Source organism: Eutrigla gurnardus, assembly GCF_963514095.1.
Source record: "Eutrigla gurnardus genome assembly, chromosome: 8".
NCBI classification, from domain to species: domain Eukaryota; kingdom Metazoa; phylum Chordata; class Actinopteri; order Perciformes; family Triglidae; genus Eutrigla; species Eutrigla gurnardus.
The window spans coordinates 17,552,994-17,577,392 of record NC_139922.1 but is presented as its reverse complement, the minus strand read 5'-3'; the positions used below and the strand labels follow the sequence as shown (position 1 = coordinate 17,577,392).

General features: G+C 42.8%; 1 protein-coding gene across 2 annotated transcripts in view; it reads left to right on the top strand.

The window, feature by feature from the left end:
• sema3b (sema domain, immunoglobulin domain (Ig), short basic domain, secreted, (semaphorin) 3B) overlaps nt 1-24,353 on the top strand; it is a 60,136-nt gene extending 35,783 nt beyond the window's left edge. For both annotated transcript variants that reach the window (XM_084016076.1, XM_084016077.1), the window contains exons 2-18: nt 3,193-3,842; nt 5,338-5,495; nt 6,478-6,540; nt 13,716-13,835; nt 13,943-14,036; nt 14,237-14,356; nt 14,491-14,633; nt 14,829-14,943; nt 16,638-16,707; nt 16,828-16,972; nt 18,039-18,258; nt 18,360-18,451; nt 18,624-18,665; nt 19,136-19,293; nt 19,425-19,480; nt 20,399-20,538; nt 20,744-24,353. In XM_084016076.1, the coding sequence (XP_083872202.1) occupies nt 3,656-3,842; nt 5,338-5,495; nt 6,478-6,540; nt 13,716-13,835; nt 13,943-14,036; nt 14,237-14,356; nt 14,491-14,633; nt 14,829-14,943; nt 16,638-16,707; nt 16,828-16,972; nt 18,039-18,258; nt 18,360-18,451; nt 18,624-18,665; nt 19,136-19,293; nt 19,425-19,480; nt 20,399-20,538; nt 20,744-21,256 (2,436 nt within the window). In that variant the 5' untranslated portion in view covers nt 3,193-3,655 and the 3' untranslated portion in view covers nt 21,257-24,353. The remainder of the gene's footprint in view (nt 1-3,192; nt 3,843-5,337; nt 5,496-6,477; nt 6,541-13,715; nt 13,836-13,942; nt 14,037-14,236; nt 14,357-14,490; nt 14,634-14,828; nt 14,944-16,637; nt 16,708-16,827; nt 16,973-18,038; nt 18,259-18,359; nt 18,452-18,623; nt 18,666-19,135; nt 19,294-19,424; nt 19,481-20,398; nt 20,539-20,743) is intronic.
• The last annotated feature ends 46 nt before the right edge of the window (nt 24,354-24,399 follow it).

Here is a 24,399-nt window from a genome sequence, read left to right as displayed (position 1 = left end):
CCTCCCTCCATCGTATTCTCCATTTCCGTGGGACAGAGGCGAAGTGGTGTAACGCCTGTATGCTGCCCCGTCTCTGTGTCTCGACCTCTGGCTTCTCTCTGTCTCTCCTTCTCTCTAACCCTTCCAGTTCAGATTCCTAATAATCCTCCTTTCCTCTCTCCTCCACTCACTTTTTCTCACCGCTCCATCCATAATTCATCTTCCAGCTTTTCCCCCCGTCTCACAATTTCTTTTCTCCGTCCGTCTCTTCCTTCCCACCTCTTCCGCTCTCCGATGCCTCATTATTTCTTTGCCTTCTCCTTCGTTTGTTCCTTTTGTGTTTTAACCTGCTGTTTCTCCCCTCCTTTCCTTTCTTGCTCCCTCCTTTTTTCTCCCAATGCCCTCCATATTGCTCCTTCTAACAATGCCTCCTTTCTATTGTCTCTCTTCACTTCTCTTCATGGTATCCCCCGTTATTTCCCCTCCTTGTTTCCTTTTGTATCGGCCCCTCTCTATTAGAGAAGATGTCCTCTTTTCTCTGACCGGTGCTAGTGAAGGGCTACAGGTTAAACTGCCAATAAACATTCATTCATTACTGTGTGCTGCACTGTAGGGTTGCACTCTAACCTGGCTCTGAAAGGCCCGTCTCACCCTGGAGGCCGGCTGCTTTGTCTATCTGTGTCTATTTAGGCTGTTTTTTGACCGGACGGCTAGTACCCCCCCCCCCCCCCCACACACACACACACACACTCTCCCTCTCTCTCTCTCTCTCTCTGTCTTTCACTTTATTTTTAATCCACTCCCTCTTGGCATGCCGCTGCTCCATGCCTATTGAAGCTGAACTGAATGCAAGTGTCAGCGGCCCAATGGCTTTTTTATTAAGATGCATTATGGAGCATGCGAGGAGTGTGTGTGTGTGTGTGTGTGTGTGTGTGTGTGTGTGTGTTTGTGAGTGTGTGTGTGTGTGGTTGCAAAGTGCTGAGAAGACGGAGTTTGTAGATGAGTATATATGTTGCTGGACATAAATGTGTGTGTGGGTGTGTGTGTGTCTGCTGAGGACTCTATGATGAGATAAGGATGAATGAGGAACAATGATGCTCTCTCCAACTCATAACGGCACACACACACACACACACACACACACACACACACACACACACACACACACACACACACACACACACACACACGACCAAGACTCAGAAGAACAATGGGACCGTTCCTTTTATAGCAGCCGACAGGAGCGTAAGGCCTTCACTGTTGCCCTCGTCGCCCTCAGAGACTGTGACGTGTAACTGTGTGTGCGTAGGTGTTTCTGTTTGCGTGTCACAGAGCCTAAGTCTCTTTCCTTAACAAGGTACCGAACACCGAGCACACAAACAAGCAGTCACATTGTTTCTTTCATCCCCCCTCACACACACACACACACACACACACACACACACACTCTGCTTCACACCTGATTTCCGCAGACAAAACTATAAAAGTATCCCAGACCATTCACACCTGCACAATGCCTCTTTGTGCACTTCTGAAATAATAAGTTGTGTGTGTGTCCATTCATGTTTCCTCCTCGGTGTGTGTGTGTGTGTGTGTGTGTGTGTGTGTGTGTGTGTGCATACTGCAGGGTATGTCGGAGTTTTATGTTCCTGCTCAGCTCCGTCCTGTTGTGTTGTTGGCCTGCGAGCTGTGAGCTCATGAGAGCTCTCCTGTCCCCACGCTTCAATAGCTCCATTATTCATAAAACTCCGTGCACACAGCCTCGACGGGCCGGTCTGTCGGCGTGTGTTATGTGTGTGTGCATTGTCAACTTTGTGTATTTCAGTATACACGTGTGCTTAAAAGTGAGCTTTCAGAAGTTGATTTGAAAATTCAGCACGCCTTAAAGACTACTGGAGATTAAGATAGTAAGCCAGGCTCAAACATCACACCCAGTCAGCCATCCTCACTGACTATCGACTGTCACTAATCATCATTTTGAGTCAAGAAATCCTCCACTGTACATGCACTCAGGCAGCCATCGCCTGCTGAGTTGGCAGAAAGTCAGCGGGGTGTTTGTGCAAAATGTTGTACGGCTGCAAGATTCAAACATTCAAAGCATTAATATAGCTGCAAATAACTACTATGAAAAAGATGTGAATGCTTGGTCTGCCATAAGATACAAGTTAATAGCTGTTAGCTGGCTGATACTGGCCCAAGCATTGAGAGTGAGTCGGAGGAGGAGGAAGGAGAAGAAGCAAAGACTGAAAGTGAAAAGGGGGAGAAGCAGACTGTCTGCCTGTTACTGACTGGGTGCCAACTGTGAGGTGTAATATAATAAAGGAGACTGTTTCTACTGAAAGGCTTTATTGTTACGGCCGACCGCAGAGTCCAAAGTACTGACAGAGAGGAGTGTGTCAGTGTGTGTGTGTCTCTCCAGCTACACAACTTTCATATACGTGTACAAGCCGGTGACCTCATTCCTGCTCCTTCTGCGGTCGAGTCGTGGTTTACAGCAACACTCACAATCGAGGCACAAAGTTATTGCAGATTTTTTTTCTCTCGCAACAAATAACAAATCTGTGTTTAACTCTGACTCCAGTTCTCAAATTACTTCAAAGGGATTATTACCATAGCTCTATTGACAGCAAGTCCCCGTACGCACAAAAAACAACATTTTAAAGCTTTGGTAACTCTGGTAATAGTGTTTATTTGGCCTCGTGTCGCCGGACTCGCTCACGAGTGACCACTGTGCTCATCCATTCATGCATCCATCCACGTCACTATGTCCTCAGCAATGAAGAGATCTCATCTAACAGCCACCGGCAGACACCGTCTGGAGGCAGAGAAGGGGGGATGGGAGGGGAGGGACCACGTTGAGTTGGCAGCACCACAGACATTGGGGAGATTGCGTGCTTGGCTTGGCAGTGGACATGGCATATCTCTATCACACAAACACACGCGCACACACACACACGGTCTTCATCAGGATGCTCAAATGTGTGTGTTTTGGATCTCTTCCCCGGGTTATTCTGAAATGTGAAGAGATTATAGTGTTGTTGCTATAATGGAGGCTGGCGTTAACACAGCCTGGCAGGGGCATCAATCTGACTCGGACTAAATATACCTCTGAGGCCAGTTCTTGTGTGTGTGTGTGTGTGTGTGTGTGTGTGTGTGTGTGTGTGCTCATATTGTCCCTTTCTAAAGCATCTCCCTTTCTGTCTCTATTTTTAGGTCTCCATGCCCATGTGTGACGCTTTTGTCCCATCTTGGATGTGAGAGGTGAACAACCTGGTCGTCCTTCACTCTGCCAAGAGAGACTGTTCAGAACCGAGGAGGGCATAAAACAGGTTTCACTGAGCATTAAGACCTAGAGAGGACGGTCTGAGAGAGACTGAAGCGTTGCTTAAGCGAACAACAAGAGGGAAGAATCTGTTCACGGGTTGGCAGAGCTGAGGCGATCCTGAATCCTTGGCAGACTCAACTTAAAAGCCGCTCCAAAGGCAGGTGGACTGCATTTAATCCGCAGACAAATAAAAGGATTTGATTGAACCAGACTAACAAAATAAAATAAGCCATTAATGTTAAGTGGAATCAAGCCTGAAATCCAGCTGAATACCACAACTGAGTCACTTCGCAGACTCAAACCCTCAAGTTGACTTTTGAAAGCCGAGGAGTTTGGTCTAAGTGTGCCAAGATGATGACCATGATGATGATGATGGCGGCCATGATGGTCACCTGCAGCTCTCTGTTCCTGCTGGGTCTGGCCGCCGCCCACGCTTCCTCCAGCACCATGACCCGCACTTCGTCTACAACTTCCTCCTCCTCTTCCTCCTCCTCCTCCTCCTCCTCTTCCTCCCCCCGCATGAAGCTCTCATACAAAGGTAAGAGCCAAAGCTTTGATGAGCTTCTGTCTCTTCGACTGCACATTACGTAGACTTTGTACAGTACGTGGACACACACACACACACATACTCACACACACACACACACACACACACACACACACACACACACACACACACACACACACACACACACACACACACACACACACACACACACACATACACACACACACTCACGTTTCATGTGAGATTCCGCCATGTATTTTTTTCAAAGTAAACAGTCCTGAAGAGCAGCCAGATGCAATTTGTGGTTGCTGTGATTCACAGGCACACATAAACACACACACACACACACACACACACGCACACACACTGCTTAAACACACAGTGGCAGGATTTTGTGTTTCATCTCGACCATTGTAAGTTAGAAGAAGGCAGCTCAGTGCCCAACACAACCACATAAACCAGGGATGTGTTCCATCATTGAAAGCTGGCAATTATAGCCCGAACCGAGTCACCAAGGACATGAGGCTCGCTGGAGGCCGTCTGCCCAGCTGAGATATGTGCTCCCTTTAATTTCGGCTGAAGGTAACGTGTGGCTCACAGAGTGGAATATTTTAGTTTCGGTCGACACATGAAGGCCTAAAAGAGACCTAGTGACCTCACATATCATTGAAATGACTGGGATTTCATTTAGTGTGCAGGTTAGCAGGACATACAGCAGCTAAGTAAAAGGTGAGGTGCCTTAAACAAGTCAATGTGTCAAGGTTATGTTAGGTCGGGCTCACTAATACTAACACATTCACTGAAACATTAATACAAAACAACAGAACCTAGTCCCTGATGTCATGCAGGCAGCTGTTGGGTGGCGTCAGAGTCTTAAGAAAAGTTATAAATTCTCATTAGAACAATGGCAGACTAATAAAGCCATTTTAAAGTCTAAGGGAAGAGAGCTTATTTTCTTGAGCTCCTGGTTTAAGCGCAGGCCAGCAGGGGGAGGATGCAGATATTTCTTTAGTTTCTTTGGCCAAGAACACTGTTTTTTTCCCCACTGGTTTGAGGTAACTATTATAGCATAAGTTTACAAATACAAACTGAAATTCCCTGGGCGCTGTTCCCCCAAGGATTTGTTCTTGCCAGTTTGGAAACTGCAAGGACTCTCAATTTTTCCATTGAAGCCAAAAATCGTGACTGTCAGAGGAGTTTGTCCTGCTGTGTCACTAGCCTCGGGACACAGCTCAGTTAAATACTAAAATTAAGCGGTAATCTTCGTTATCAACCATATGACTTGTTACAGCCCTGCGGCCGACCAACTGATTCGGATCTGAAGACTGGGATGACTTGAGGTTTTTCTGGTTTGCAACTTTGCTCAAAAAGTTTTTCTTCTATTTTGTGTTGACAAAGCAATGTGAGTTGACAACATAATTTTGTTGTTAATGTATGTATGAAGACGTTTAACCCTGTGCATTAACTGGAAGCGGTTGTGTGTTGTATAAATGTGTCTATAAACCATGCGTCTGTGTATTTTCAGAGTTGCAGCAGTTCCACGGAGTGAGGCGGTTCGAGTTGGACCGTTCCTGCTGCTTCAGCGCTCTGCTGTTGGATGAAGAAAGAGGCCGCCTCTTCGTCGGGGCAAAGAACTTCCTGCTCTCGCTATCATTAGACAACATTGCCAAGCAGGAACATAAGGTTGGTCACAAGAAAAATCTTCAAGAAACCACATAAAATCCTAATTTATAAATTGTTGCTGTAAATTGTTTCTGCCCCGCAGCAGAACACAACCATGTGGAATGTTGATTAATGATGACTCAGCCATAATTTCCCTGAGGTTTCAACACTTTTGTTTTATTCAACATTGATTTAAGGGAGCAGGATGTGTTTAAGATCCTCATGAGCTCAAGTTATTTTATCTCCAGAACAAAGCAGTAATTATTGTATTTTTCACGGCAATATACCGATAACTTAATCAAAAGCTGTGTTTACCTGAACTGTGCTCTGATTCAAGACATTAATGTGTCTCTTACCTTAACATACTTTATTACTTGAGGTTTGAATAAGGACACATTTGATCGAAGAGATTAAACTGGCACGTGATGGAAATTCAGATCTATTTTTTTTTTTTTTTTACAACCACTGCCATCTTGTTTGATTCCTAAGAATCATGTGTCACTGTTGTCAGGTCACGTGCACTTTATGAGTTTGTTTTCATGTGGACTTAAAGGCATGGAAGAAAGAGAAATATTCAAAACTCCTCGACATATTTTACTAAAGTGCTCCTTTGACAATCATAATCTTGTACATATGTGACCATGCGAGTGAAGAAAGAGAAATGTGGGATTAATAGAGAAAGGTAGGAGGTGGAAAGAGATGAAAAGAGAGCATTTACCCATAAAAATGTGATATATATTTATATTTTATTTGATTTATGGGGTGTGCAGGATCATTATAGCTAAATCTGTTTTTCAGTGTGGTGGGATCATCCTCTTTTACCATGTGAAGCTGTGCCATGCTCAAGGACATATTATTAATTTAGAGGGAACACTAAATAGAGGGTTAGAGATTTTAACATTTTAAAGTGTTATATAATTTCTCACAACACATATCAAGGACCCAGATAATGAATTCAGATTTCAGAGACAGGATCATCTGACCTCGGCCTGCTGTGTTACAGATCTATTGGCCGGCTCCCGTCGACTGGAGGGAGGAGTGTAACTGGGCTGGCAAGGACATCACTGTAAGTTTCTTCACACTATTTCACCTTAAATCAAACCGCAACTATGCACCGGTGCATTTAATATTCTCAAATAGGAAATGTAAAGGAAACACATATTAACCAAAGTGAAGAGGTATCTAGGATGTATCAGTGAAACAAACTGTACGAGAAATAACCCATCCTAACCCAAAAGGAATGATCTTTAAAGAATGATCTTAAAGATCGTTCATTAAAGATCATTCCTCTTCAGTCCCCAGACATACATTGCACACAGTGTTAAGAAAGAGGGCTGAGGAGCTCCTCGTGAAGGACTGTCCGCTTCTACCAAACACAATGTACCTTTTAATCCACTGGAGTCATGGGAGTCATCACAAGGCAGAAACACCACGTTTAAATGGATAACATACTCTATTAGGTGTAACACTCCTATTTTTCGACCTGCCCTGTGGAAAGATCTCATTCTCAAAATCTGTTTTTCCGGAAGCTTATCTGACTGACTTCTGCTGCAGTTAACACCCGCTGCTTTTGTGTGTGTGTGTGTGTGTGTGTGTGTGTGTGTGTTGGGGCTTTTTCCGTAAACACATTTCCTAAATGTCATGTACTAAAAATAACAAACTTTAAGGAGGACTCAGTCATACTACACTGATAGGAAGGCAGATGTTTAACAGAATTATCCTAATGTTGCCGATGGAGACGGGTTGGAAAAGGGGAATGACTGTAGACAGCAGAGGTGGAATGGAGAGCAGGTGGGGAGATGAGGTTCCCAAGCAGGCAAACTGACAGGCAGGCCAACAGGAATACTGGAGCACGAAGAAAAAAACATTAATTCAGGTTCCCAGAACACAGAGGAAAATATTTACAAAGAATCCTAATCTTGAGGACGGAGCGTAGCTGCCACAGTAGTAGTAAACAATCTGGCGACGAGTGGGAGAAAAGCTGGGGTAGATGATATGCTGGAGAGGTGATGAGCAGATTGTAGGCAAGTGTGCTGGTAGGTGGGGCCCAAGTGAGCAGCATGATGGGAACAACACACACACACACACACACACACACACACACACACACACACACACACACACACACACACACACACACACACAGAGGTAAACTGGGGACCAGGAAAACACAGGAGGGGTCGGGTACACAGGGAAAAGTAACGGAGAGACAGGGGCATGACACAATATGGTTAAAGAATTGGATAACCCCAGTTAGCACTGCTAGAGAAACCTTGCTCTTGAATATATATTACAGAGTGTAAATTATATTTTTTAACAAGAAAGCTTGTATCAGAGAGCATAAGTGGTGCTGTGACTGAAATACAAAGGACACAAGGAAAGTAAGTGGTGCTTCCTTGAATGATTTATTTGAAATTCTGACTTAAACACTAATTGGCACTGAGCAGTTTCTAGTGGTCTATGGCATATGTGCTCTGTCAGCTGAGCTATTAAATATAGGAGGATCTTGTAACACTAGTACACTTAAAGATTTGATAGATTGATAGATGGACAGATAGGTAATTTAAAATATGCCGATAGCAGTGTTGCAGGTTTTTTTTTACATTTAGGGTACACAGTACAAAATATGTCACAAGATCTGAATTAAAAATCTGACCAATTTAAAATCATAACAAAACATTCATATGGTTCTTGTAGGGAGAGACCTTAGACAGCATGTACAGCTGATACATGTTGCCAGGTTTGAACTCAGGGAACTACTGTAACGCTCTCCGGACTTTTGCCGCCAAACATTGGCCACGTTGCCACTTCAATCTTTTTATTGGCTACCCCCAAAAAATAGTCTAAACATCAAGATGTTCTATTCTTAAACTACAGAAGAGAAACAGTAAGTTTCCAAGAATAGGTCGAGTAAAAACTGCATGTGATGATTATGTTTCTAAATGTGATGTATGTGGATGGAGTCTGGGCAGAGCAGGCTCTGCTTCGCTGACCAACACATAGAGGCCACCAAAAGGCCCCCAGACCACCCAGGAAAACATCACAAACAATTAGCAAACTCATATAGTTTGGGTGTATGCATAGGTGTGTACATGTGTGTGTAAATTAAAAAAAGGAACTTCCCTTCAATGAACCGTGACATGCCACACATCTGCCTATATATATATAAATATAGACTGTATTCATGTGTTTAACAGTGTGTGTACGTTTGTTCATGGATGTTGAAGTATCCAGAGTGTGTGTGTGTAAAACAACCCCTTCATCAGTGTGATTACACAGCTGTAGCACACAGACAACGAGCTCCATTCATTCAAAAAACTCCAGGCTCCAGTTTCACCTGAGCAGGAGTCTGTCTGAGTGTGTGAGTGTTTCTGTGTGTGTGTGTGTGTGTGTGTGTGTGTGTCCTGTGTGTCCTTCGTATGATTTTGAGAGAAAAGAGTCATAGTGGAGACGGGAGTGGAGAGAATTAGTAATGTCGCTCCAGAGGAAGAACTGAAGGAGAGGTTGAGGGAAAATAAAGAGATATGAAAACAAAAGAAAAAAAAATTTGGGGGACTTTTAAAGACAAAAGTTGCATTGAAAGCAGCTTCGCTCTCACCAGTTGTTATTCCTGCCTTTTTTGGCTTTCGTGATGTTATTTTCATCTGTTGTTACACATGTCACGCCCCTCATATTCCCCTTGACTTCGAGTATCTTTGTGAACATTCAGCCACACACCGAGAGCTGACCTGACCTCACACCGTTGACCCTAATTACAGAGAAGTGTTTCTGTGTAGCAGGAGGCCACCGTCTCTCTCCCCCGCTGGATCTCTGCTCTCTCACTTCCCTCACTGCCTCTCTCTCTCTCTGTTCTCTGGGAACCAGAAGTTTCTCACTTTGTTCACGCCCCCCTCCGTCCTCCCATCGCCTCTATGTGCTCGTTCATGGAAGACGTTTTCCCTTAATCCTTTCGTAGTTATCCTCATATTAACGTTTTTACGGTTGGATCTGTCATGTATGATGTGAATGAGCACATCTACTGCACAAGTACACACATGTACACTTTACACTGTACAAATAAAATTAATTACAATGCTAGCTACCTCAAAAATTCATTTTCCTAGGATGTACACAAAAACATGGTAGCTCAACAATACACGGCATGTGACTGACTTACATTGGCCACATAAAGACGGGTAATAAACACATATATGTGCACCCACAAAAGCCACCTAATATGCATACAGACACATTTGCATACAGACACATGCACATAAACAGACAGGAACAGTAAACATTTGACAGCTCAGCCAGACGCAGTCTGACTCAGCCCGATGACTGTAGAGCCGGAGCAATATCTAAACCGACAAAAGTGATGGATTGTGGTTAACGCTGTCGTGCTAGCAGCAGTTAAAAGAAGATCACCAGTTAAAGTTAATTTACAATGCTCATACTCTCTTTACTTTCCAACCTCAAAGTGGAGTCCTCCTTCTATTCTTACATTTATTCACTGCGTGTAAATCATTTTATGACTATGTAATAAGACCCACCCATTTTTTCATTTTTAATTATATTTTTTTATCACCGAAAAAGGTGCCTCATCCAGTGCTACCCACTGGAGGCCGAATTTGGGGGGAAATGCATCCCTCGTACAACAGTTGGACAAGTGTGCATTTCCAGTTTGGGTTGGACTCCAATGTTCATGTACAGCAACTCAGTTTAGTGTGTTAGCATGCTAAAAGTTGCTTAATAGGGCTCTCAAACTACAGCTGAGGCTGATGGGAATATATAATCTGGTCTGCAGGTCCTGCCTGGCTTCCATGTGTTCCTTAGTGATATTATTATAGAAGAACAGCTTTTAGAAAGTCAGACGCCGCTACATTTTCCTGTTCAGCAGAAGGAATCAAAGGCATTCCTGGGATATCACACTGTGCTGTGTATTCAATGGCTGTCGACTGTGTGCCATCGGTCTGTGTGTTCAGTCAAAGTCTCTCAGCCATCGACTTCATTTAAGTTTGCTGGACTGTTGGGACTCATTGCTCTCAGACACAATCATAACAGAAGAAGAAAAAAAGATAAACAGTACCCCTGCTTTTATCCAAACTTTCATGATGACACAATAAAATAGCAGAAATGTGCATTTAGAATGGTCAAAGACATTTCAGTGCTAAAGAAATTGGGATAATGGGGGAGGTTACTCTCAAAATCTACAAATGTTGGCCAAATTAGGCATCTAAAGATGATAAATAATACATTTGAGGATATGGCCAAGGGGGTTTTGCTTTTGATCTTCTTTTTTTTTGCTTTAAGTGTAATGTTTCTCTGGACTTTATGGACTCCATAAAGTTTAATTGAATTATCGTGAGACAGACAGAGGTGGAGAGAAGAAGCAGATAATGGTGGAAATAATAAATAGATAGATCGGGTTAATCATTCCTAGAATGGAAAGGATAAAGAGAGAAAAGGGAAAAGAAACCGCCATCCGCTGAGGAACAATACGGCTTTATGAGACATGAAGGCGAGACCGAAAGCTCAGGCCGCAGTGAGGTCACAGCCTGCATTATGCTCACTGTTTCAGCTAATGAGTCAGCAGCAGGTCAAAGGTTAGCCAGTGAACCCTTGAATACCCACACCCACACCCACACGCAGACACACACACACACACGCACACACACACACACACGCACACACACACACAGGAAATGTGATGGCCGGCATAATTCACCTCCCTTGTTCTCCTCCTTCCTTTCCGATCTTTTCAAGTGTCTTCTCTCTTCTTACCTTTTCTCTTTACCCCTGCTCTCTCTCTCTCTTTCTCTTCCCCCCCCCCCCCACACACACACACACACAGCACACTGAGGGCTTAAAACACAATGGGAATTAGATTGAGTCGGAGGAGGTGTTGCTTCAGGTTCACACACACCGGGGATCATGGGAAGGTTGATTGAAACGTGGCACGAGTTCATTTCTCAGAGGAACATGGATGTTCTGGTGAAGGTGTGTGTTTGTTCATTCATTGTACGAAAGTGTGTGTCAACTCATGGAACACGGAGTGTGTGCCCCCTTTCTTTCATGAGAGACAGAGGTCTCTTGTGTTTGTCAACAGCTTAATCGGCCCGTGGTTTGGTTGAACACCTTCGCATGTGTGTACACAAACACACGCACACACACACACACACACACACACACACACACACACACACACACACACACACACACACACACACACACACACACAGGTACAAGGAAGCATGTATGCGATTACACAGCAGCAACACTAACTCTCTAGTGGTTTTCAAAGGTTGAAAGGCAGGTCTTTGTTCTAAACCATTGAGGTGTGTGTGTGTGTGTGTGTGTGTGTGTGTGTGTGTGTGTGTGTGTGTGTGTGTGTGTGTGTGTGTGTGTGTGTGTGTGTGCGCGTTTCAGGCCTAACGAGCCGCAATTCCGATTATCGCTGCTTTCACAACCTGGCCTTGGTGTCTCTCGGGTGATGCTGAAAGACAGAACAGACAGATAAAAAAAGACATTTGATTAAAGGAGAGAGTCGATATGGAGATAAGACAGAGATAGAGAGACAGAAAAAAAGAGAAATATCCTATAGACCTCCATTCATCCATAATTAAATCTTTATCTTGAAGGGAAAAAGCCATTAAACACAACAAACACCATGCAACTTTTACGATATGAAATGCATATAAAAGATATAAAAATGCAAATGTTAAGAAACACATTTAGACAGAGGAGCCAAAACAATTCTACCATCACAGACGATTCAGACCAAAGCCAAACAAAGAAGTGTCCAAGGTCTTTTATGCATAAATGTATTTTTAATGAAAGCAGATTAACAAAAATGGAAGAGTGTAGACTTTGTGCACAGGGCGATTGTTCACTGACGGTCAGATTTGTGTCTTTATAAACCTCTTCTCCAGTGGCCCCTGGGGGTCCAACAGTGTCTGTAACTTGATCGACAGGCAGATGTTGCAGTGGCCTGTCTGGGGAAAAGCCAGCAGAATACAAAGGGAGGGGTTTGGATGTGAGAACCAGTGAGCGTGTTTACACCAAGATTAGTCGACTAGTTTATCGGCACACCATCCTGGGACCGAAGAACCCTGTATTCATGTTCTTTTCTCCTCAAGGTTTGTTGAAAAACAGGCCAAATTAGGAAAAGCTTGGTGTAAAGATCAGTGCTCCGGCCAGAGAAGGAATGCCTACCATCCAGTCTGTTGGTGTACAGTAAATCGTTTTCTCCAGCTGTCTCCTGAGATCCTGCTCACTGTAACCGGACTCCAAATAGACAGATGTGACTGCGGGTCAATAACTTACCATCTAGATAAGAGGGGATGGGAGAAACAGGATAAAAAAAATGATGTAAAGGAGGATAATGGAGGAAGACACATTTTTAAAATAATCAACAATAGGAGATATATCCAAATTCATACATTTACATAAAATGTTTGCTGTCGTACTCAAGTTTTCAAGTTCAGATTTGAGGAAACTGTTTATTTTTCACCCCTGAGTTCTGCATCATGCTGGACATGTGTTTGACAAATGTGTTGGAACTCATGTACACCAGAAATCTCAGCAAGATGCATCAAAAGTGAACCATACAACAGGCAAAAATAACTGAAGGATTTTACAAGAATTTGTAAATCTATGGCTGAGAAATAGTCGGGTACATAACCCTGATGTATGTTTGTCAATGACCTTGAGGGGACTTTAGCTCACAGTTGCAGGTGCAGTTGCAGGCTGTTGTGCATGTTCACATGAAGCATTGCAGGGATGTGGGTGTGCAACCAGGACACAAAGGCTGTCACAACAGTGTGTTGTAGGTGGAGCTGGGGGGCTCGACTGTGTTGTCACAGGCAGACAGGATGAGAGGAGCTATGTGAGGAATGTACATCACCAAACCCAAAGGGAGTCCAAGTTTGGTTGGCTGGTCTTGGGTTTACAGGGTTTTTCTCTCGCCTTGTTTTTACACTTTTAAATTAGGCTTCACCTAACTGATGTCACATCCTTCGTGGGTCTTTTTCTGGGAATTTCTTGGGTTTTCATGACCTAAAATATGTTTATTGAAAGGCAAATCTCATCATTTTTTAGACCGGTTATATTTGGATGTGACTATTTTAGACCAATACATGTAAATATTCTCGAAATGTCTGCATCCCTGAAGCAGCATTTACATCACGCATGCAGGAAAAAATATATACATACGACTATACCTTTCATAGGTAAACTGAAACTGTGTTTCTGTGTGTCTTCCAGTCCGACTGTGTGAACTATGTGAAGATTGTGCACCACTTTAACCGCACCCACCTGTACGCCTGTGGAACTGGGGCCTTCCATCCTACCTGCGCCTTCGTGGAGGTGGGACACAGGATGGAGGTGAGGGATACACACAAGAAAAGACAAAAACAGCCCCACTCAATGTTTATGTATGTGTGATTACACTCCCTTCATAAATCCCTTCATCTGTGTCCTCTCTCCATCAGGACCACGTGTTCAGGATTGACCCCTCCAAGGTGGAGGACGGGAAAGGGAAGAGTCCGTACGATCCTCGGCACAATGCTGCATCTGTACTCGTCGGTAACTAAAATCAGGAACATTAAGATGAGCCTGTTATTCATAAATTATATGTTCGTTACACTGATTTGAAATGTTTGATAGTGTTCATTATTTTTTTCATTTCATTGCACTGCTTTTAGCTGATTTTGGTGGACGGTAAAGACACTGTCACATTGGCCACATGACCAATCAGTGAATTATTGTTTAATTCTTCCTCCTAGGTGATGAGCTGTATGCGGGCGTGGCCACAGACCTGATGGGACGGGACTTCACCATCTTTAGAAGCCTGGGGAAACGCCCGTCCATCCGTACCGAGCAGCATGACTCCCGTTGGCTCAATGGTGTGTGTGTGTGTGCGTGTGTGTCTATTCTTTTTTTCCGTTTATTTGATTTTCTTTTGTCATAGTTTAGCTGAATCTGGTTGCTTTTAGAACAAAACTCACAACATGTGTTCTTCTGTGTTTCTGTCTACCAGAGCCAAAGTTTGTTGGTTCCTTTTGGGTCCCAGAGAGTGAAAACCCAGACGACGACAAGGTGTTTTTCTTCTTCCGTGAGACGGCGGTAGAGGCCCAAGGGCTGGGGAAGTCCACCTACTCCCGCATCGGACAGCTCTGTAGGGTGAGATACTGTTTCATCACTCTAGTTTAGTATTTTAATAGAAATGGGTGTGATAAAACACACACACACCAGTCTGCATCAGGCCTGCTCAACCTGACTATTTGTCATATCTTTCTTATTAAACAATTAAGTGGTGAAAGTTGCTGATGGCCGATGTATAACACCGTATCCCTTTCACATTTTTTCTTGAATCAGAATGACATGGGCGGTCAGCGGAGTCTGGTGAACAAGTGGACGACGTTCCTCAAGACCCGTCTGATCTGCTCGGTGCCAGGAGCCGACGGCAGCGACACATACTTTGATGAGCTGCGTAAGTTCACGACTGTATCTCGACTGTATCAGCTCAGTGCTAAGAAGTGGTTGAACTGGTCGATGTTTCTGTCGCCAAACATTATTTAAAACATGATAAAGTAACCCAGTTATCAGAAGTAACACAAAGAGTTGAAATTTGGCCAGATTTTCCAAGCTTGCTTTATCCGTTGCGATTTTACCCAGACGCACATACTGTGGGTGCAAAAGTTGAAGAAAGCATAATAAGTTAAACCAGGATTTCTGACCTCAATTGTAGATTACCATGCAAGCCCACATTCCTGCAGACTTTGAGAAAGCATGATTGTGAGTATCATTGGTGATGTATTCTGGCCTGATCCAAAGCCAGTGTTTTGCTGTGAGTTCAGAGGAAGTTGGAGGCTCGCCTCAGCATTGATCGCAGGGCAAAGGAAATATTTAGTTCATTTTATTTAGTATAAAATACATAATTTCACTTGAAACTCACATTTGTTCCACAAATGCTTGGTGTCACTTGCCAGCTGAGCATTGAACTCATAAATACTCACTACCTTTATGTATAATTTGTGCAAAATATGACTTCCTGTATAAACAGGAACAACATATTGAAGATCTGTAAATCATGTTTGTTTCTCTCTAAAAAAAAAAAAAAAAAAAAAAAATCAGGCAATTGTCCAGTCGGAGCTTAGCAAAGGTAAAAGGTGGGACATATCTGGATTTGTCCACATGCGGAGTATCATAAGAGCATTGAATGGCTAGTGTATTTTTAAGACCTTTGTTCTTGTGGTAAGTAGATTGATGGATTATCTAGTGTGCTCCAACATAAGCTGCCAACTGTATTAGGGTTGACCAACGGTGAGGTAAAGTAGTTGTGGACGGGAGCAGCAACAAAAGTATTTTAGCAACCTTAAAACAAAAAGAAGCCCATCCAAAAAAAACTCTGATCTAATGAAGATAAAATGTTATCATTTCAGTAGGCAAAAGTAAAACCATGGCAATCAGATCAAATCAAAAGACCCATTAAATTAATCTTCCTTGAAATGCCATGACTTGGAGGAATAATTGAATTGCAAACCAATGCACAATTTACTAAAACTAACTAAAGCAAACACATGCTGATGTCACGGGTCACAAAGAGAAACACAGAAGCTCCATTCATGAGGTTTTGAAAAACACCTGAAGTTTCAGCTCTCAAGATGTTTTTAATTGATGACTCTGGCCATATCTGCGGGCCATAATATGATCCGTCTTGGTGCTTATCTCATGAGACAGTGAAAGGTGAACTTAGTGGAACAATCTGTCCAAATCCTTACTCTACCTGAGGCTATATGTCCAACACATTCCCTCATGTAGAAACATCTAAATAGTAATATATATATATATATATATATATATATATATATATATATATATATATATATATATATATATATATATATATATATATGTGTGTGTGTGTGTGTGTCTGAACTTGCTGAAATTATCTACTGACATACCTACAGCATGTTACTTTTTCAATAGTACTGTTATTTTTTTTAACTGCAAAGACAAGGAAAATATAATGCTCGAGGCTGTGGATCTAGTTGGTTTTTCATGACTGAGTTATTAGTGAAGCCTCTCTTAAAGTAGACAAGGCCATAGGGCTTTGCTTATCTTTCTCTTAACCTTTGACCTCCACCACCTGACCTAAGTGTGTGTGTGTGTGTGTGTCCTCAGGTGACGTGTTTCTGCTGCAGACGAGAGACAAAAAGAACCCTCTGGTCTACACCGTCTTCTCTACGTCCAGGTCAGAGTCCATCCATATTGTGTGTGTGTGTGTGTGTGTGTGTGTGTGTGTGTGTGTGTGTGTGTGTGTGTGTGTGTGTGTGTGGATGATTCTAACCCATCTCCCCCTGTCCCCCAGCAGCAGTGTATTTAAAGGCTCAGCTGTGTGCCTTTACTCCATGAATGACATCCGGAGGGCCTTCCTGGGGCCGTTTGCGCACAAAGAGGGGCCCAACTATCAGTGGGTCCCCTTCCAGGGAAAGGTCCCTTATCCACGCCCAGGAATGGTATGTCAAGAAATCCTCCCTCGTTTCAAATATTTCCATTTTTTAGCCACTGAAATGTAAAAATACAAAGTTGTATCAACATGAATACATTTATCTCAAGTAATATCTTTGTGACATTAAAGTCACTTCATTAATATGCGATATTAGACCCAATTTCATCCAAAAGCTTTTCACAATCCACCCGATCAATAAGTGCTTATTAGTGCTCTTACATTCTGCCGAGCACACAAGCGTAGCGTCAGCAGGATTTGCTCTGCAGAGCTTCAGCTGTTACTGCCACAGCAGAACAATCCCCATTGTATGACTGCAGAATATTAATTGTATTAGGCTGACATTAAACCAACTCTCATGGCATCATCACCTCACTGTTGTAAAATTAGTGGAGCGAATCAAATTAAAAGAGCCTGATCACGCTTACAGGAGAATTATGCAAAACTGCACAGAAAGCAGATTCAGAGTTTAAAATGCACGAACCAGATCAAAGGTTTTACACTTTATGAGGAAACTGTATCTCCTGTACAAACCATTAAAAAAGTATGAAAACTGCATGATGCTACAGTATAAGTTAGTGAAGTTTCAGCATCTGGGATGAAAGTCTTAAGACAGGAATTTTAATTAGAGAGGGAGGCTGGACTCTGACCTGGAGAAAATCCCTCACACCTCTTGTGACCCATCACTCCCTGATCACCTCACGGTGGCCTGCTGAACCGTGCCTTTGTCAATTCAGAAATCTAATAGGTTTCATTGCTGAGCAAACCACAAACAAAATTTTCCTATCAAATATAGAATTAATTATTGTGGAACGCTCGAGTCCAAGGCAAATAGTACATACAATAGTACATTTAGTACTCTGAGTAGTCAGGCCTGTTCTGCAGAACTATGATAAATGCCTTACAGTAGAAGTGGATTGGCTGGATTATTGAAGTGCTTTGAAGTAGTGGCACAATCCTTAGACATGAAACATGCATGTTCTTACATTCCTAAGAAAATATGTGTGATTGGACATTTTGTAGTTTGTTTTGAATGGTTCAAAGGTATCTGAATTCACTTTATCACCCTCCATTAGTGTCCCAGCAAGACATTCGGCAGTTTTGAGTCCACTAAGGGTTTCCCAGACGACGTGATCCAGTTTGCGCGCCACCACCCACTCATGTACAACCCGGTCTACCCGATGAGCCGACGGCCCGTCTTCGTCAGGACTAACGTGGACTACAGCTTCACACAGATCGCCGTGGATAGGGTCAACGCTGCCGACGGACAGTATGATGTCATGTTTATTGGCACAGGTAGAACGATTTGTTTTCATTTCTAACTCTAAGCGTTATATGAATATAATGCACGGATGTGTTATGATTTGTGACCTAATGGACTGCATATCTCCTATCAGACAAAGGGACGGTACTAAAGGTGATCAATGTCCCCAAGGAGAGCTGGAACAATATGGAGGAGCTTCTGTTAGAAGAGCTGGAGGTCTTCAAAGTGAGAAAATGATGATAAAGCACATTTATTGGTGAAATAACCACAAACTGTATTGGATATATATTGAGAGACATGGCAATGTATGCATCTTAAAAAATGTCGGTCTTGAATAATGCAAATAGATTTCATATGCAGCATTGTTATTCATGTGCTGTATCCCTCTGCTCTTCAGGATGCCTCATCTATTATCGACATGCAGATCTCCTCAAAACGGGTAAGCTTGTTTTCTACTGTAAGTCATTGACTCCTTTCTTTAGGAGGAAAATTAGTCTTTGTATGTAAAAATATGTCGATATTCAAGAGGGATGGTACACCATCTGTCAGGTTTTAAATGTGCAGAGAAAATGACCCAAGTAGTGTGTCCGTAAGGTTTTTTTTTTTCTGAGGAAGAGCTCACTATAAAGTCCTCTATATACTGTAATCCTTGACATAGAACACATTGGCTAGTGAGTAGGGAGCAGTGAATGATTTAGCAATTTCTGACCAATCTTTAACAGGCACGATATAGGGCAGCTGAAGAAGAGTGAGGGACTGGTAAATTAGTCAGCTCATGATCTTGTGTAAGAAACCAGTAACCTTCACCTACCTTCGCTGAGGTGATATTCAGCCTGAAACTCCACACAAAGCCAAGATGTGGCTCACATAGAATGGTCGTGAACTGAATCCCCCCATGTGTCCTCACAGCAACAGCTGTATCTGGGCTCGGACACGGGCATTGCTCAGGTTCCCCTGCACCGCTGCAGTGTTTATGGGAAGGCCTGCGCTGAGTGCTGCCTGGCCAGAGACCCGTACTGCGCTTGGGATGGAACATCTTGTACTCGCTACCTGCCAAACACCAAGAGGTATGTGACACAAACACTAATGACACAATACAGATGATCATTCATTACATTTTACAGGAGAAACACAATGAAAAGTTTGGAAGCCAATACTCCTAATCTTGTATTAAATCTTATGAACCTCATTTTTACAGACGTTTCCGTCGCCAAGATGTAAGGAACGGGGATCCCAACACGCTGTGCTCCGGAGGTATTATTCAAAAAGTATTTTTGTTGTGTAGTTGTCAAAATGAAAACATGTGGGCTCCTCAGCTGTGACAATTTGTTTTATGCTGACTGAGTATATTCAGTTAATACAGCTTTATCCTGATGCTGCTCTGACTCAGAAATTCTTGGCATCTGACATCTCACTGTCCCTGTGCCAAAGAAAAAAAAACAACTCAAATCCTTCCACCCTTCACCCCCCAGGACCTCTGTCCTCCCAGACCACAATACCAGCATTCTGCTGCTATCTGTCTTTCTGCCACATTACGGAATCAGGCTAATTACTCAAACTTTAGGAGCTCCTGGCTAATACGATTACATCATGTGGCATTCAAGCTGGGTTGTGTTACACTAATACAGGTCAGAGTAATTGTCTCTGATGAAAGTGCCTCAACATGCTGATCAGGGGTCTGTTTAGCAGTTTCAAGACTATTGTTTCTCCAAGAATTTGTCTAGAGACGGAGGCTAGAAACATATTTGATCTTACTCTGAATCACAGTCTTGATGTTGGATATATTTTTTGTAAATCTTATAAAGATTAGAAAGATGCACCCCCTCTTACAACCAAGGTTTGGTCACAGACAATGATCCTCACCAATGCTCTGCAGGATGCTGTCATTACTTAATGAACTTTACCATTAACAGCCAATAGAGGCTTTAATTAATCAGTGTTGACTAAGGCTTTATGTCCAGGTATTTCCTTTCCTGTCTGGCCTGTCATTCATTTACTTTTTAAATTTAGCTCTTTACTGTCCTGACTTCTTTCTTGCTTTGTCCTGTCCTTTTTAAAAGCTGTTTCACTTCTTTCCTGGTCCTGGATTGTTATTTATTATGTCTATATTAGAGTGAATACCCTCAGGAACAGTAGACTTTATAATGTCCTTGTCTTTGCTGCCCCCTGCAGACCACCATAAGCACCGTGTTGCAGAGAGGAAGCTGTATGGAGTCGAGGGAAGCAGCACTTTCTTGGAGTGTATCCCCAAATCCCTTCAGGCCAGAGTCACCTGGACCTTCCAGAAACATCCACAGAACCCACGGGAAGAGGTGAGTGGGTGGCAGACATTGAAGAGAATTTATATCTAAGAGATCTGACAAGGGCATTGTCCAAAGTAAAAAGATAAAGGTTTTACAGGGGTGTATACATCATGAAGTCAGAAAGTCATTATTTCACAATAAGTGCAAATGGTGTATAGTGGTGTACATGCTAGCATAGTTCCGCTCCAACTGAAAAATGATTTCTGTTTTCCAGGTGCGTCTAGATGACCGCATCCTCCAGACAGACAGAGGCCTTCTGGTTCGCCGTGTCCTGAAGAGAGATGTCGGCATCTACCAGTGTCACGCCATGGAGCATGGCTTCACCCAAACCTTATTAGGCATCACCTTAGAAGTTGTACCTTCAACGTCCTCATCGGCCTCCAATCTACCTTCCGATGCCCCTGTCCGATTAGACCCCCGCAGTGGCGGTGGGCCCCCAGTCACCAATCAAAAGCTTTGGTACCGGGACTTCATGCAGCTGGTGGACCACCCTAACCTGAGCACCGTCGACCAGATTTGTGAGCAAGTTTGGGCACGAAAGAATGCCGGCAGTGACCAAGGAGATAAGACCTTTCCTGCCCTGGGGAAGGACGTCGCGCAGATGAGCCCGGCTGTCCGCCCAGCTAACAAGAAGTGGAAGCATCTTCAGGAGATCAGGAAGGGGAGAAACCGCCGGACCCACGACGGGAAGCCAAACCCCCGGGCGCCTCGCAGTGCAGGGGAGTAACACCAACATGGAGTGGGAAAAGAATGACTGATACAAGAAAGAAACAAGGAGATTAATAGAAAGACAGAGAGACCAAGAACTGGAGGTGTTCACACAAACAGACACACTCACGCACACACAAACACATGCAGACACACACAGCACCTCCTCCATTGTGTATATTTATCTATGGATGTCCCCACTATATGGTACCCAAACCCCTAAGCCCTCGTCCCACTGGCCAGCCCCTGCATGTGCTGCCTTACTGCCCAAATTGATTCTGCACGATCCCTTTACACAGATCCACTAGCTAGTGTGTATAAGCAGGTACGTGGGAATGAACCCACCTTTATCTGTGAGCAACTTACACTCACCTGTCATTCCCTTTGCCACAAACTGTATATGGGAGGTGGGCTCACAACACAGGATCACCACATCTTCATGCCACCTACACTTGTTTTGTGTGGCTCACAGTACGAACACCTAAACTGTGAACTTCACCACTCAGAACAAAAAACAGCTCCCAAAAGTTTTGGATGACTTCTCCTCACAGCTATTCTTACCTGAAGATTTCAAACCAATGAAGAAAAAAACAGTGGACTTGAGTGCTGCGCATAGTTGGAGGGAATGGAGAAACTGGGATAACCTGGAAACGGTCACAAACTGGAAACAATTATTTAAGTACCAACTGGAGTACTTATTTCGAGAGAAGCAGATACATTGATCAACTTCCTGTGGTGGTCTTGTCACACATATTTCCAGTAACCTCAGTGTCCTCGTGGTTATTCAGTGTGTATCACAAATGCAGTCACAAAAGAGGTAGAGATGCCAGCGGTGTGGGGCAGCCTGTGGAACAGATCAGCATGTTGCAAAACTGGTTATATTATAGAGTAGTTTTCTTTTTTGTGGATTCCTTAGGCACATTGAGGCATGTTGCAGCAAAAAATAAATCACACAATACAATGCAGTCATGGTCAGTGAGCATCTTGTATCTGACAAGATATGATTATATTGCTTGACTGGTCTAAACCACTAGAGAATGAGGGGGTGGGAAAAAAACTACTGGCAGTCCACGATGTGAGAGAAAGATGAGACGTTTACAGTAAAACAGACAAAGCTGGAGTACAAAGGAGTCAATCTGTCAAAAAGCCAATAAAAGCCCAAATAAGTAATAATACGTGGCATCTTTATCATACACAAATATTAACATAAGCATCGCAAGAGCATATAGGAGAAGAGTTTCGACACTCTAAAATTCGCTATTTATTGGTTTTATTTTTGGCTGTGTGTAATGTTTTGTGCATTAACATATAGAAGAAGTCATGAACATGGTGGTTTGGGTGGTAAGAAGCATTAATACGATGAGGTGGAAGGGGTTATGGTATATGCGCATGCTATTTATAACTGAAACTGATTTTGTTTTTTGTATTCTAAGCGGTATGTCTCTCTTTTACACTGTTCTTGTATTTGTTGTTTGTGATGAATGGATATATGCAAATAATGAGATGAGCAAGTCGCCCTTCTACTTATTCAGCACGGCAAAATACACAGAAAGCTCTTTTCTGCGCTATCCACAATGTCCACAAAAACTAAACAAACAAAAAAAAAACTTCCATCTGACTTCATACACTGTTGGAATCACTACTCAATATGGTGTTACAGTCATTCATGTCATTCAATTTTGCTGCTTAATGATGTCATATCTTCCTAATGGACAATTAGTACAATAAGGTCTTCCTTGTGTCTGTCTTTAGTCCAATCTCTCTCTGTGTGTATTATCTATAAAGAAACTTTTGTCGGTCGTCTGTGCTAACATGGTGTGTGTAGCCTGCCCCCTTAGTGTCCATTGTGTGTACAGGCTCGGACAAGGAGCCTGCCTATGGTACTATACTTTCATATATCATAGTCTATCCACATGAAAGAACGAGACTGTCCATGTAAGATACAACATGCATTTATGGTTTGCATTCATGAAATCTCAAAAGGATTTTTATGATGAATGTTGTCTAATTTGTGCTGCTCCCACAAATTCCTCAAAATTGTTAAATTTTCAGGATACTAAAATTGGCTAAATTTGGCTTTTGGTGTGTCCATTAAGTCACAGAGGCCCTGATCGCAGGAGGCAGCACAGGAAGGTGAGTGGATTTTTAGATGTATGGAATCATTGTTGTTGTTATTTATATACCTTCTTTATAGAGATGTAATTAACTCTTTAAACTGAACTGACTGACTCCTGTAAAAGAGACACACATGCATTTTGACACCACATCCAGGATCTACTCCAAAAAAATAAAAAAAACAAGTTTAAAATACTGTTGTCTCCATTTAAAACCACAGAACTGTTGCGTTCTGAGTTGAGTTTAGACTACTAATTCACTTAAAGGAGTTTATAAGTTGTTTACTTCTTTTTAACGAGAGATTATTTACATTGGTAGTGATGTCAAATTAGCTTGAGTTTCTCTTTTAAGCCAGCTGTTGTTTTGTGCTCTTTTGAAATTGCATGACCGATGTTAGTGGCCAACGCATTTGACAATGGTGCGGTGGCGAGAAAGAGCGAGAGAAAGAAAGCACAATGTTGAATATTATTATTATTCCTATGTATTTATGTGCAAAGATAAGCTGATATGTTGTGGTGGATTTTTATTTTTCTTATACATGTAGATTTACATCCGTATTGTTCTGCTGAAAGGACTCATCCTCAACATTTTTTACAGTCAATGGTAAAAACAAACAAAAAAACATCTCCTGGACAGTGTCCAGTCAGTCTTTGTTCGTCACACAGCCCTCCAATCAACACTCCTGTTGTATACCATGCCATGTGACGCACCCCTGTACGATAGCTCACAAGGAGAAACGTGTGTGTGTGTGTGTGTGTGTGTGTGTGTGTGCATGCTTGAGTGAGCCTGTAATGTGTGGTTGGTGGTGTGCGTGACTTTTGGGGGAAAGCAGAGCTCTGTATATAATGGCAAAGGAACAGTGATGTGCATAGAGCTGTCTGTAGGTGAAAGTTCAAAGGTTGAAGGCCAAAGTTAAGTGGTGCACTGTAATACTCCCTGAGGTCTTTGTGAATTGTCATGTCAGATTGTTTTTGATTAACACAATAAAAATATGCAGTTACTTTAAAGTGTAATTCCTGATCTGTTCTGTCATATGGAGGAACTGAA